The 15,529-nt window shown below is 40.6% G+C and overlaps 2 protein-coding genes across 2 annotated transcripts in view; one reads left to right on the forward strand and one right to left on the reverse strand.

Annotated features, from left to right (window-relative positions):
• The window catches only part of lpp (LIM domain containing preferred translocation partner in lipoma), a 366,579-nt gene that overhangs the window by 266,292 nt on the left and 84,758 nt on the right, over positions 1 to 15,529 (reverse strand). Inside the window, exon 7 of the mRNA XM_072439524.1 lies at positions 15,214 to 15,522. Within this exon, the coding sequence (XP_072295625.1) occupies positions 15,214 to 15,522 (309 nt within the window). The remainder of the gene's footprint in view (positions 1 to 15,213; positions 15,523 to 15,529) is intronic.
• The window catches only part of dpt (dermatopontin), a 268,440-nt gene that overhangs the window by 244,020 nt on the left and 8,891 nt on the right, over positions 1 to 15,529 (forward strand). The gene's annotated exons all lie outside the window — the stretch shown is intronic.

A 15,529-nucleotide genomic window follows, 5' to 3' on the forward strand; every position in this document is an offset into this window, starting at 1 on the left:
ATAGTCAGGGCTGGTGGGAAGAATGCAGTTGATGGAACAGAAGGGGGCGCCACTGCCAGGTGGGAGCAGGACTCAAGTCTGTAGAAATGAGAGAAGGGATGGCCAGCGGCAATGTGGATTTAAAAATGTTAAAAGATCAAGATCCAGATGAATGAAAGGTTTACAAACACATGGGCCACACTCAAACCTTACTGAACTGTCTAGATTGCAGATAGCTGGAGTCACCTTTAAATATTAACTTTATTTTGGTAGTTTACAACCAACAGCAGCACTTTTACAACATAAATGTAGCTTAAAATCAGCTAAATAGTTTAGTGAATCAGTATTATAAGTTCTCCGAGGCATTTTGCTTTCTATAGTCCAAATCAAATCAAATTTATTTATAAAGCACAATTCATACAAACTGCAATTCAAAGTGCTTCACAGTGTTTAAAACACAATTAAAAAAAATAAAAACACAATGCAATTTATAAAAATGTAAAACAATGTACGTCAGAGTAAAATAAAGAATAGAAATTATGTAGTATTTTAAAATATTGAAACCAGGTAAAATGATGTCAGTCATAGGCGCGGCTAAACAAAACAGTTTGGATTTAAACACAGCCGGCGTGGGGGCCTGTCTCACAACTTCGGAAAGGCTGTTCCAGACCTTTGCCCCATAGACCTGGAATGCTCAAGAGATATGCTTAAGGAGGCATTAAAATTTAATTAATAAACCATTTTTGTTTTATTATCTATTACCATTTAATTTAGTATACACCACTTGCCAACCGTTTGGATGAGGATGTAATAAAAACTAAACTAGAGAGACTGACCACAGTACTACAAAGAATGCTGTAGCGTTCACTAGATACTGTAGGTGAGCCGTGCTCCACAGGTATGGCCTAGTGTACTAGAGAGGAGGGACCACCAATGTGTTCCCAGTGTTCCCAAGCTGAAGCGCCAACCACATTCACTGCTGCCCTAATCAAACCAAAAGACTACATAATAAACTATCCCGGAGCAGGGCTCAGCAGGTCTGGTCCGGCGTACTGCAGAGAAAGGAGAGGCCATCGGGACAGTCGGGACTGCTCACTCTGGTACAGCCGGGGTCAAGGCCCGCCCCAACTGGGCAAAAGCAAAACAATAAAAACCTCTGTTCTTCTCCTCTTCACATGAAACTGAAATAAACGGTGTGTGTTGCCGAGGCTCAGTGACAGCCATCGATCCTGCAGTTATTTACCGTCTGCTGTTCGTCTCTCCGGAGGCAGCGTGGCACGACCTGCTTATTTACGAGCAAACCGTTCTGATCTAAGGCTGACCCAATGAACCCACTCCGCAACACACCACAACAACTACTTCACTTCAGCAAAGTGAATTTAACTTGGTAAAGAATACATCTTGTGAATGAGAGCGACTCGATTGGACAGGTGAGGTGACAGGGGTTTGAGAAACAGTGTACGTGCAGTGGCAAGACCAGTGTAGTTTTATGGTTCAGACAAAAACAAGCAGAGGACAGTATTATTATCGTGACACAAAATGTCAAACTCAATTTCAATACTAAAGGTAATATTACGGAGATGTAGAATTGTTAGTCAACTTTTTTCCCCAAGGCTTTTTTGTTAAATGATAAAGTATTACGTTAAAATTATTTTCAAATTGTGGGCATCTTTTGCCAATGTGCCACTAAACAGGAGCCTGTCTCTAGAGCCTCTAGAGCCATGACTGTGTGTTGGTGCTGTATTTCATAACCAGCCACAATTCCTCTTGTCCTCAAACTGTTGGGGAAAAGCCACGCCTGCGCGCACCCAAGAATGCGCATGGTAATGAGAATTTGGACATCTTGGTGGAAGATCGCAGTGTCCAACTGTGCGCTCCTGTGAAACTGTGGTTGATTAGAAGATGCAGAACCAACAAAGAGTCGCAAGGTGTTCTGCACTTCTGTTACGAGCCAAAAGATTGTCTTGGAGATTAATACAGAAGACATATGTCCACTCGCACACAAACACAAACACAAGCACAAGCAAAATGAAAAGTGCCAGGCCTTTCCTGCAGATTACGAATAGATCGCCCTTCTGCTGTCGTGACTTTCCCTTTACAACATAGATATGAGCAAAATATGCACACGTTAATACGGGAAAATAAAGTTGTTAAAGGAAGAAAATAAATTTAAACTTTAAACTTTTTTATCACGTGAAAAGGTTCTGTCACAAAGTGAAAATGTTCCACGAAAAAGCTGAATATAATATTTACTCCACACTGGCAGTTCTATGATTCCAAAGAATATACTTGATTCTCTCTATACCAGTTTCAATACCCCAATGACGATGGCGCCCATATGTGCTGGTGTGTGTGTGCTGGTGTGTGTGTGCTGGTGTGTGTGTGCTGGTGTGTGTGTGTGTGCTGGTGTGTGTGTGTGTGCTGGTGTGTGTGTGCTGGTGTGTGCGTGCTGGTGTGCGTGCTGGTGTGTGTGCTGGTGTGTGTGCTGGTGTGTGTGCTGGTGTGTGTGCTGGTGTGTGTGCTGGTGTGTGTGCTGGTGTGTGTGCTGGTGTGTGTGCTGGTGTGTGTGCTGGTGTGTGTGCTGGTGTGTGTGCTGGTGTGTGTGCTGGTATGTGTGCTGGTGTGTGTGCTGGTATGTGTGCTGGTGTGTGTGCTGGTGTGTGTGTGCTGGTGTGTGTGTGCTGGTGTGTGTGTGCTGGTGTGTGTGTGCTGGTGTGTGTGTGCTGGTGTGTGTGTGCTGGTGTGTGTGTGCTGGTGTGTGTGCTGGTGTGTGTGCTGGTGTGTGTGCTGGTGTGTGTGTGCTGGTGTGTGTGTGCTAGTGTGTGTGCTGGTGTGTGTGCTGGTGTGTGTGTTGGTGTGTTTGTGCTGGTGTGTGCGTACTGGTGTGTGTGCTGGTGTGTGTGCTGGTGTGTGTACTGGTGTGTGTGCTGGTGTGTGTGTTGGTGTGTTTGTGCTGGTGTGTGCGTGCTGGTGTGTGTGTGCTGGTGTGTGTGCTGGTGTGTGTGTTGGTGTGTTTGTGCTGGTGTGTGTGCTGGTGTGTGTGCTGGTGTGTGTACTGGTGTGTGTGCTGGTGTATGAAAGAGTGCGTTTGTGAATGTGGGACGACGGATGGAAATTACCCCATGACTACAATCCGGCATGTTTACAGCCAACATGCACGGTCCCGACCAAATAGACAAATAACAATAATATTAATACTAAAAATAAATAACAATAACAATTAAAACCGCAAGCAGTGATAAAGGGCCCTTGCAATCCTTGCGGCCACGGAAAGGCGCGCTTCAGTGGTAGGTGGTTTTATTTTAGTGCCCCCATCCCCTGGATTTTGGCAGGACAGCCCCTGCACACCTCTTCCCCACATACTGCAAACTGTTTTCTCTGGACTCATAAATTATCTTTTATGTTGTAGGTAAATGGATGTTTGTGTTGAGCTTGACTCCTCGGCCTGCGCTGCCGGGCGTGTGATAGCTGCATTGACACTGACCTGCACTTTCCTTCATTCACTCTTTTGCGTCTGTCAAACAATCATTTTGTAGCTTTACACCAGTAGAACAAGGGTGAACCGTCAGTTTTCCCCCAGTGACCTTCATCTGTGTATTGTTTGCTCAGCCCACTACGGCTGTCTGCTCTTGTGTGAGAGAGAGAACTGAAAGCGGAGGGGTGACTCCTCAAAGAAAGTTGACTAAGGGAAAGAGGAGAGTAAAGTTTGTGCAGGTCTAAACTGAGAGAAAGCGCATGTGTATCATGGGGATCTTAAGTGTTACGCATCAGCAATGAATTTGTAGTGGGTACACGCAAATCCTACTGGGTATAAGGCGTATACCTGCGTATCTTACTACAGCACTGGACTTTCTACTCATGTTATTCAAAGCGTAATTCTGTGATAATAGGCGACATTCACCTGACACTGCTCAGAGCGCTGCTCCTCACTCTCCTGCTCTGTCCTCCAGAGAGACGGCAAGGGCTTTCACACGCACACACAGCTTAATGTGTCACCGCTGTTTCCTGTAGAGCCAGAACTCTGGCTCAATCTGACGCTTTGGCACGGGCCCGCTGCTGTGGCCCACTGCTTGGTCAGGTGGGACATGAGCTTGCGGTCTGGGACTCTAGGTGTTTAGGTCTGACCACCTGATCCAGCGGAAGGCCAACTCGGTCCTGCAGCTGCAGGTCTCTTCCACAGCGGCTCAGGGGCAGTTTAGATTCGGGGCTAGACCTAGACAACCAGGGCTTAAACTCCAGTAAATTGACGACGCCTATGGATATCGATACTGAAAGAAATAATCCATTCTAGATTTAGAATGCTCCCTCTTGATGTATATCAAGACCGCATAGAATTATTTATTATTATTATTATTTTAATGTGTCTTAAAAATCACATTCTATTGTAAAAAAAAACAACAACAAAAAACAATTGTTTTATTTTTATCATCATTGATAATTTACTCAAAATTGTATTCAAATAGATTCCTGCAAAATGAGGCCCGGTACCCCTATCCCCTATCCCCGCCCACATCTTGTACCTTGGTACGATTATTTAAAAACTTCAGACTCCAAGTAATACATGTAGGTTCTAAAATGTCATATGACACAAAAAAATAAACACATGTAAATCTTCTGTGTACTCTGTACAAACGTGTTGGCTTGTGTAAAAAAGTGTGTGAAAACATGGGACAGGATAACTCTGGGTTAAGGTGCAGCGCACGTCAGGCTCCATGTGCAGCTGGCCACAGTGTCCCGAGTTTGATTCCCGACTCAGACCATTTACTGCATGTCTTCCCTCCTCTCCTCCCCATTTCACGCTCACCTGCCCTGTCCAATAAAGCCTATAGGTCAAAAATCTTTAATAAACATGTTACGGTGAAATGTCACAAGGGCCAATCAGTTCTGCAGTTTTAAACAGGAAGTTAATGGAGCAGTTTCAATCACTAAACTGTTTTAGATTAATATTCCTTGTGATTAATGAATGAAATGTAAAAAAGATGATCTCCTGTAACTCTCCTATAACTGTAAGAGTGTGTCCTATCCAACATGTACCATGTTATATCAAATTAACACAAACAAAAAGAACTAAATAGGATGAGATGGAAGGACATTACTTGCTCTAACAAAGCATGTGCTTGAAGTCTCGGGATAATAATCTGAAAGAGCTGCTTGATTCATGTTTCTGTGTCCATAACATTGGCACTATAAAGATTATGAGCTCCACCTGTGTGATAACTCATCCTGACGACAGCAGCCGGTCTCACACATGTCCCCGAATACCAACCACCTCAAGGGACCACCAGGACTACAAATACTGGAGATGAGCCGTGAATTCAATGTCCAGTTATTATTGGCAAAGTTATTACTTTGAGTCATGTTTTTGTAATAATGAACAAAGAGAATGCCTTTTTAAATTGTCATGGGTTGAAATTAATGTAAAATAAAATAGAAATAGTCTACATTTTGTATCAATATATAAATATTTCTTTAATAAATATTTAAAGTTAAACATGACTATAGGAATACAAGGGTCCATCATCTTGGCCATGGCGTTGTAGTGTAAAAAGTTATTTTTTTAAATATAGAATTGGTTTTAATGAACTTGCAACAAGTCAAAGTATATGCTGCTGGGGTCATAAAATAAATCAGAATGATAAAATAAATGTTTTAAAGAAAAAAAGAAAAGACTTTCAATATTTTGTATATGGGCAACAAAACAGAAATCCAGATGGAATGTTAACAACTTTCCAAGAATACAATTTGAACCACTCAGTGCAACTAATTAGAAAAGCATGAGCTGTGCAAGAATAATCAATAAAATCCATTGATGGTGTGCTATATTTGTCCATTATGCAAACCCGCCGAGGCTCCACAGGATGGATCACTGGCTGCTATATTTACATGAGGCGAGTGAGAAGCCTAGAAACAGCCTCATGCAGCCGGAGTGAAACCGCACAGACAGACCTGACCTCTGTAAGCAGATCTATGATGGACCACCTTCAAACCCGGTATCATCAAACAACTGCGCTGTTCGCACCGCAATAAGCAAGGGAGGCATTTAGCACTTTAGCTCTGAGGTTTGACCTGCACAAGAGCCATGTTACACCACTAGACACGAGATCTGAGAGGGCCAGACATTTGTCGAGACGAGTCAACGCAAATCAGAAGTGATCTTTACTTACAAGACCAAATATAAATGCATCTTTTGTTCACAAAGGGGAAGTGGTATGTCAGAATAATGGATAAGAGAAAATCCAAATGAATGTTCTCTGTATTTTATAAACAGATGGATATCAGTCCCGTCACCGTATCTCTGCGGATTCAGATTCAGGTGGATCAGTCAATCAGGGACACGCCCGAGTCAAAACAAACATGGCTGGACTGGAATACATCGTGGATTTCTGCAGAATCAAAGAGCAAAGCACAGTTTTTCTCTTGCTGAGAAGGAGGGTCTAAGGACAAGTCATGCTTTAGCATCCTCTACATTCATGTGAACATAATTCAACAATCTGCTTCTCTATTTCATTGTCGCCCATCGAGCAACTTCTGATTTTGGCCGTTACGAAATTAAATTAAATTAAATGCTGTTAATCTTAGGAGAGAGAAGTTTGATTTTGAGTTCCTCAGTCTCACATTGAAATAAACAAATCTGATTGCACGGTTTGCTCGGCACAACGAAGGGAGTGACCAGACTTATTCAGAGAAAAGAATTTGAGACGTGTGTATTCTGCATCTCAGCCAAAGAGAGAAGATATACATTTTACCTCAACAAATAGAGAGTTGTGAGTAATATATGAAAGTGTTGGGCTGCTTTGAATTTAACTTTAATGGTTTCACTATGACCATTGAGTTTAATCACGCTTTAAACACATTCTCATCACAGCAAGTTTAATTTTTGATTTTCCTATTAAAATGCAAGAAGAACCAAATCTTACCTTCTATTTCAGTTCATCTGCTAATGTTTTGTTACCCCCAAAACCCATAGAAGCTGATCAGAAATTTGTTCACACTTGTACTTGTTTGGTCCAGTTTAATTTTGATGTGGACTCGATTTGGTCATGTTTTAGTCCTGGTTTAGCCCTGGTGTTTGTGCAAGGTTGAATTCACCCTTCTAGTTGTTTGTGAATGTGCTGTAAAGACAACCTGTGGAATAACGGCCTGTAAGTCGCTCTCAAAGATCCACTTCACCAAAACAACACTAAAATAGACATTATTGGTCAGTCATCAGTCTAGAGAGATCGAGTTCTACAGCCCCTCGGCTTCAACAAAAGATTCTTATTAACTTAACTTATTTATTTGTGGGACATGAATGGTAAAAGTTTAAGGCAGTTTGTCATTGTGCACTAAAGGTTTAAGAGCGTTTCAGCATTGTCAATGTCCTGAGGGAGATTAATTAAAAAAACAGTTTATTCAATGTTTTTCTCTATAAATAAATGGCGTCCCTCTTTCTTAATAAGCAACAACCAATGAGCACTGACCGAGACTATAATCGGAGTCTCATCATTTTCAAAAGACCATTACCTCAAAACACTATAATTAAATATTTTGTTTATTCTGCTGTGATAAATAGACTGTACTTTACATTATAAGGAATCAAATCAAGCATTTAAGATTAAATAAAACTGTTTCATTCATTTAAAATCTTGACTAAATTGAGATTTCATTAACATATACCACGTAAAGCAATCATTACCAGAGACAACAAATCACAAATACTTTCCAGAGTTTTAAGTTTTATCTTGTGTAACTATATTGGTTTATTCAAATGTGGATAAAGTGGGATCACAAAATCATGAAGGTGCAACATAAAACAATGATGGCTAATGGTAAAATATGGTCATATATATACACATTTTAGCATATTCCGTGTGCTTTTTGAAAAGATAATCTGAATATTATCGCAATAAAAAAAAATTATATACATATATATCACCCATCCCTATGTTATTTAGCGCGCAAAGAGCTGTTAGAGAAAATAATTGCTAAATAATGAAGCAGCCTAGTTAGCTTGCTGGTTTGTTGGTATTCTAGATAACTGGTCTTCCATGCACTGACCTGATCCGTTTTGCCTTTGTACGTGACCTCTTGTACACAGTAACCTCAATAATAATCTATGGCCTTGTGGGTAACCTTACACTCAGACTGGCAGCTTTTTTAGGATCCGTCCCGTGCTCTTGGGTTCAGGGCACCCGAGGTCGAATATGTGAGGACAAGACACAGAGTATGATGTTTGGACGCCAGCGCAGGTCTGTCCAGGCAGAGTCAGGTATCAAAGACATACAAACACATATGATTCAGAATCCATTTTGTAAGTATGATGGGCAATTTTTGATGGCGTAAATGTAATACTAATTCAGGTCCAACACATTCTGTAACTACTTTCCAAACAAAGCAAAACATTCGGAGAAAATAAGACATTTTGACTGTAGCTTTTAAGCTTTTAAGTCATGTTTCACTTCTTTTCCATCCACAATTGCAAGTATAAAACATATTTGTATTATTATTTGGAAATCAGTTTTATACAACTCTGATGCCTTTTCCTTCAGATTTGTATCCTGGCCAGTCGGTTGAATTCTCGCAATATTTGTCTCACAAACGCGTGAGAATCCATCTGGTCAGTTCGAGCCCGGCCGTGGAGTGGCTGACCAATCACAGCACAGCATTGTAGTTTGGCGACGCCGACATATGTACTCTGGCCTATTTGAAAATCGATATATATTTTTTAAACGTGCAAATAGAAGCGCTTTGTGTACTTGAGGATGGGAAAGAAGACTGTGCTTTTCCCTGCCTGAATATAACATTTTAATTCCTTTGCAGTTGTGACGGTTTGACTAATCAGAGACTTTCCAGATTGATGAATGATCAATTCAGAGTGATACGCATATCAATCTGGCATGAATATTACAATAAACAATAATACTGGAAATATTCTCAGTAAAGTCTTTTGTAAATGTGCACTAACGTTAAAAACATGAGCTGCAATTGCAAAAATGGCACAATGCATGAATGAAACGTTTAAGAAGGGAAATAATTTACTATAATTAGTCCTAAATGTTACTTATTTGACTTGCCACAGCATTAATGTTATTGCACAGCCTAAAAGTAACAAGAATGTCTCCACTAGTGCAAAGAAAAAGTAAAAAGCAGACATTTTGAGCCACTCGATTTAGTAATAATCCTCCACAAATCCATCCAACGTGTCAACCTCAGACCTGGTTTCACATTTATAGCAAGTTGAAACATGCTTTTACATTCACATAAAAGCATATGTTGAGCTCTAAACATTGCCAAAATATTTGCAACCAATGTAAAGTTAACGACAAACTCAATCATCTCAAAAGTCTTAACATCGTAATGTCTGTGTGAAATGAGTGCGACGGTGTATAACTGCCATGAAATCTATTGAAAAATGCATTTAAAAACGTTGGTAGTAAATAAACGTAGCTGAAAAGGACAAGGCCACTGTCTTTGACCCTGTTCGAACGTGCCACACAAACATCCTTTTGACGGAGGGACAGAGAACAGATGATGCATTGGACACTTCGGTAATAGCCGCATATGTAAATATTCATGCGCGGGTCAAAAGGGGAAAGTGTCCACCGCTGTAAGGCAGTCGTGTCATATTTTTAAACATGTTTGACAGTGGAAACCGTCGTTGACCTTCGAGGGGGCTTTAACGGGCTGCAGGGATTGAGCGGTTCAAAATAATCCTGCCCTGTCAACTGTCACTCAAGCTCAGGCCATAACACAAGTCATCATCCAGCTTAGCTCCCCTCCCAGTACATCATGGAAACCCACAAACCTTTTTAGTCTCGTTTTTATGACAATGAAGACGTGGATTTGGGCGAATAAACATCCTTGAGGTGCGGATGAATAGCGGTTCTTACACCGAGGTTTAAAAAGGAGAGACAACCGTAACTAGCGAGACTAATTAGCCATAGTCCGCTTCGCTCTTAACACATCTCGGACTTCTAATGACGCTGACCTTCGATGAATGCACTCAATTACGCCGCAATAAACTGCTTAATAAAGTCCTCAATCACAGTCACGCTCTGTATTGACCACAGTTCACGGACCGCACGGGACACATTTTTCAGATTGTCGTGGGGAAATGTGTAAATAACCTCTTGAATTGACTGCGCTTTGGTTCAGATGAGATTAAATAGAGGCGCGACCCGGCCCTTTTTAAAGAAGATTTAACACCATTTACGCTTATGAACATGTCACGTCGCTGGGCAAAATTGACAGATTTTTGTGTGCGTTTGCTTTCAATTTTTAATCTGGCTTTTAAATGGGAAGCTCTTTGGTGGTTGCTCTTTGGCACGAATGCGGCGAAGATAAGATCGAGGCAAGCGCAAGTAAACAAAACTAACAGAAGGAAGAAAAGATTAACTGTTATTTAAATGGAACTAACTGCTGGTAATGTTTGGATGCCGGGGTCAGAGAGAAGGTCTTATCACTGAAAACTGTGAGTGCATAGACAGCAAAGCCTTGCAGCTTGACAGCAGGTAGGATCTGTGTCCCGGGCCGTGGACTTTTCAACTGAATTAGGGGGTTAGTGGGGTCGTTTGAGATAAATCTAGGTTTTAGTATATAAAAAAAGCTACCGGTAGTTCTCTTTCTATCGAGAGAATATGAATAGCTTAAGTGCAAGGTTAAGTTGCCAGAGCCCTGCAGTCTATTGAACAGACAGGTGTGCAATGGGGAAAAGACTTGTGAACGGAGGAAAAAGAAGTCAATGTTAAAGCAGAAAGGACAATGAAGGCAACGCAATATGTATCTTACCTGCTGTGAAAGTGTAAATATGACCAAAATGTTGAACTGACTTTTGCCCAAAGAAAATGTTGACCAACTGCATAATTAATACATCTCCCTTTGATGTCGAGAAGAGAAATATAGACAATAATTACTATCTCCATAACAAAGTTCAGGTGAGCATGCTTCAAAAATGTGCTAAAAATGTGTCTGAAAATGTCTTGATTAAGGTTCAAATCCAACATTAAATGTCAATGAACATAAAAATTAAGCACAAGGGCAGAAGTTTAACTTCATACCGTTGTTTTGGAGATTAAACTAGACGTGTGTGTCTCTTTTTGAGGTAATTCTGAACAAACACATGATACATTCAAAGGACAATCTGAATCTACAGTATTGTTCATATAATTAAACATAAAGAGCCATTTGAAGTATTGAATGTTGTATTGATATGCAGTGATTTGTACTAAAGTCACCTCAGAGACAAAGTGTTCAATTTATTTTTAAACGTTTGATTTGTTCGGTTATTCATATGCTGTTATTGCTCAAAAAATATATATCTGTATTTGTACACTTTATCAAGAAACATAATGCAATCCTATAATACTTGGATTATAATATGTGGATTTTGATGCATTTTTCTTTCACATGTGATGGTTCTTGCTTTGAACACACTTGTGATATGTAAGATGCAATGGGAACATACTTAACAAAAGACAGCTTGTTCCTAAAGTGTATAATAGGAATTGTTATTTAGAGCAAGCAGTATCTATAAAATTAGTGTTTGCTTTTATCTGATATCAAAGAGCAGCACACAAATCTATTAGGCCACCTTTTTTTAAAACATGCTACACTGGGACTGCAGCAAGCTTTTCAAGCAAAATGTAGACTTTTGTTTTGTACAAATATAATTAGACTTATTTTTAAGATACGGCTGCGATGCTGAAGCTAATTTGTATTTAGTAAAGTACAGTCCTTGATGAGCTATTCCCACAGGCAGAGAGGCCCAGTTTGTATTTTGAAACGGCATAAAATCCTTGAATTAAACAAAACTCAAGGGCCTTGCACTTTCCAGAGATTGTCGGCAGCTGAATATACTGAGATTATAATAACCGTCTCTGTGGTATAGTTCTCTCTCTGTGAGGGACCACAGTAATTTGTAATTTTTCTCAGTCCATATAAGTGTTCTATAAAAAGGTCTGAGCGCTTGTGGCACAGAAAAAGTGCATGAACAAGCTCCTCATTACAAAGACATACTTAAAGTTATCAAAACTGAACAGCTACATTTCAAACTTGTTGTTATTCACCCAAGTGGTATGGAATAATATGAAGGTATGGATAATTATATGAGCACAATGAGAGCATAGTTAGCAACCTTATATGTATATTCCTGTACAATACAAAGTCTGAACGTTCTCCCTGTGCTAGTGTAGGTTCTGAACATTCCACCTGCTCCACAGTTTCATGTCAGTTCAATTCTTATAAACATGCATGGTCAAATCCAAATGATGTCAAATATGAATCAGTGTCCCGGATATCATGTCTAAGGCCCATAGATGCTGGGATAGACCTGCCGCTAGTTTTGTCGCGATACTAAAAGACAATACTGATATTCAAATGGGTATTTAGTTTATATACTCATTTTACTTTTAATTCATGCCTGGATACCGGTATATATTTTTTGCCCTACTAATTATTCATCATCTATGCTTTCAAATATCTTGTAAAAAAACTATTTTAATTCAAGCAATCCCTTCTTGTCATGACAAAAGGCCTGGTTCACATGAGTGTACACTTAGAGCAGAGCATTACTGTCTCCTGTAACAAACATGAGCACTCTTTATGGGACAAATCAACTCAGAAAGAGCAAATCCCCAGCAGACAGGCCCTATAAAAAATGCATAAAGGTTAAACTAACTGTTTGTCTAGAACATTTGAATGAAAGCTGGCATGCAGCTCCCTTCTGTAAAGATCTGAGGCTGCGAAGGAAAACAAACGCACAACTGCACACACAATATGTAGATGAATGTGCAAACCAGGAAGCACTGCACTCACAAACTAACCATAAGATAGAGGCCAACACCCACATAGTGTAATACCTTTGTCCAGTTAATACAGTGAGAGGTCCTGGTATGTTTTGGCCAAGCAACTATTTGCTTTAAGAGGGGTGCACAAAGACTAACACGGCTGTTACATGGGAAAGAGGTCATCATTATATATAATTAGGGATGCGTACCGCTACGATGGACCGGATCTGGACTTGTAAAAACGTTTCGGTTCAGGTCCAAAAAAAACGAAACCCCGGTGATTCGGTTCTGGACTCATAAAAAATATAGCACTCAAATACTATATCCTCTTTGTTCTAGAATCTAAACCATCTTAAACCTTCCATTGATCGTGAAATTTGCGCTGGAAAACACGTAAACACTGCCATGCGCCGCCGTCAATAGCGCACACGGACCCTAATTAGTGACGCATGCGTCTTCCGGGCAGAAGTTGAAGTCGGCGAAATAAGTTGACGACGAGAGCGCCTCATACTTGTCGAGCTGTGCGGAACCGTGTATCCACATGTGAACATTGAAGCCGGTGAGATCGCTGGCTTTATCTGAACTGTTTAAGCTGTGGCCGCCGCGTGCGATGTTGTGATGGTTAAAGGGGCGGGGTCAGCTTGGTCTTGTCTGGGTTGTGCTTCGGTCTTTGTGTAAATATGAATGAAATAACTTAAGTGTTATGTTGTGGTGTGATGTATTTGGCATTAAGTAAATACTAAGTCAAAGTAATATTGCTTAATTGCTGCACTCATTAATTGGAGTTTATATTTTGTAATAGTATTTTGTATTTGTATTCTACAGTTGTTAAATATGGTCTGGTGTTTAATGCTGCTAATATGATGTATTATTTTGATTTGTTGTGTAAAATATTTTCATATTCTACTTTTGATACTGCTAAGTTGATTGCTTTATAGTTCTAGTTGACTTTTATGCTAGTTTTTGTAACTCTGTTATTTTACACTGTTATTTAATTATTTACACTGGTGTATTGTCTGTTTGAAGGTTTTTACCTGACTTTTGATGCCAATGAATCTGTAACATTAAAGAGTGGAAATGTATCTAAAGGCAAAACATTGTATCAGATGAAACAGCTGCTTTGACCGCTTGACCCAGACTGACTCTGTCAACAATACTCAACATGCTCTTGTTCAGAAGTTGTTCCTCAAGTAAAACAAATGAATGTGTGTAAACTGTTAGTTAAGCTATAGTTTGGCTGCTAGCTCGTAGCTTGTGATTTGTAAGTTGTAACTTCTGTTAAAAACTGTGAATAAAGCAGACAAGTTGAGTTCATTTCAATCTGCAGTTAAGCCTTGTGTTTGATAGTCGTCCTTGTTCAAGTGTCTTCAACTTAATTTAGCGAAGTAGCTTGTGTTATGCTGTTATAACATTATGCAAAAATGGCATGAGTTCAGTCGGACTCATTAGGTCCAGACCTGAACCTAAACCTCTGGATTCTAATCCGGACTTGAACCTGAACGTGGGTTTAGGTATGCATCCCTATATATATAATCACTACAAATGAAAAGAGCAACAAGAAATAACTCACTTTTCAGTGAGCCTGGATGCCTCTGACCAAGGATCAACAATCTGGAGCTCTGGAGCTACTTTCACCTGCTCCACCACTTTAAAAGCTTCAGAATTGTGTATAAAGATGAGTCAAATGAGAATTCGCTAATGAATTTTCAACCAAGGGAAAAGTACTGCCTTCCGCTTTGAGCACCAAATTATTATTCAACATATAAGAGAAACTTTAAAAGAGAGGAGCCTTAAAACCGCAGCAGAAGATGCTTAAATAAATGTTACAAAGCACAAGGAGCTGCTGCCATGTTGGTTAGGCTGAAGTTGCTCCTCTGATACAAACACGTATTTGGATAAGACCTGAAAACAGATGAGGTCTAATCAAAAGTATTCCTTTTGGATGTTTCACTGGTCTCTGTAGTAGATCAATGAGGGCCCATATCCCAGAGAGGTTTAGATAAGAAGACTTGAAGGAAAGGCAGCACAGTATTCCCTGTGGAGGGTTTCCAGGATATCTAACTCTGAAGAGCCCCAGAGTGAACGCAGAACGAGCTGGAGGATTAAACGTCCCAAAAGGTTCATACATGATCAGAGGTGATGGCAGAGTTAGACCGTAGAGGCACCAGCAGAGATGAGGGAAAGTGCTGGATACTTAGCAATCAAGAACTTATATTGAAACAAAGCAAAATAAGCAAGGAAATGGTGTAGGACGCACCCAGCCCGAGCAGATGCATGTCCTGTTCAAACCCGACCCATAAAGTCGTCACATCATTCTTTCTAATGTCCAGCAAAATGAAAACAACAACAATCAATCAATGCACAGGACAAGTCTTTAGTCAACCAAGAATGTCTTCAGTTACCTACAGTATATTAGCTCTACTACAAACTAAAGACATTTAAACAAAACTAATGATTCAAATCACGCTACCTTTGGAGGCACGACAGGTCCAGGGGCGTACGGGGCCAGACCGGGCGGGACGTCTGTGATGTAGGTCTTCTTGGGTGTTTGCTGGTACGCTTGGTTTGGGACGGGCTCTGGTCTCCGGGGCTGCTGTTCGTGATACCCGCCGTGGCTCATGGGAGAGAAGCCCGGCTGTGGGGGCCCGTAGGCGAAGTCAGGGCCCTTTGGCTGGGCGGGCATGTACTGGACCTGGGCTGGACTGCGGATGGATTGCTGGTTATACCCCGGTCCCGCCGGGGAGGGGTGCTGCTGGGGTCCCGGCTGGGCAGATCTCACCTGAATT

This window comes from Eucyclogobius newberryi, unplaced genomic scaffold, assembly GCF_026437365.1.
Source record: "Eucyclogobius newberryi isolate DKJ021-1_F unplaced genomic scaffold, fEucNew1.0.hap1 SCAF_9, whole genome shotgun sequence".
Taxonomy (NCBI): Eukaryota; Metazoa; Chordata; class Actinopteri; order Gobiiformes; family Gobiidae; genus Eucyclogobius; species Eucyclogobius newberryi.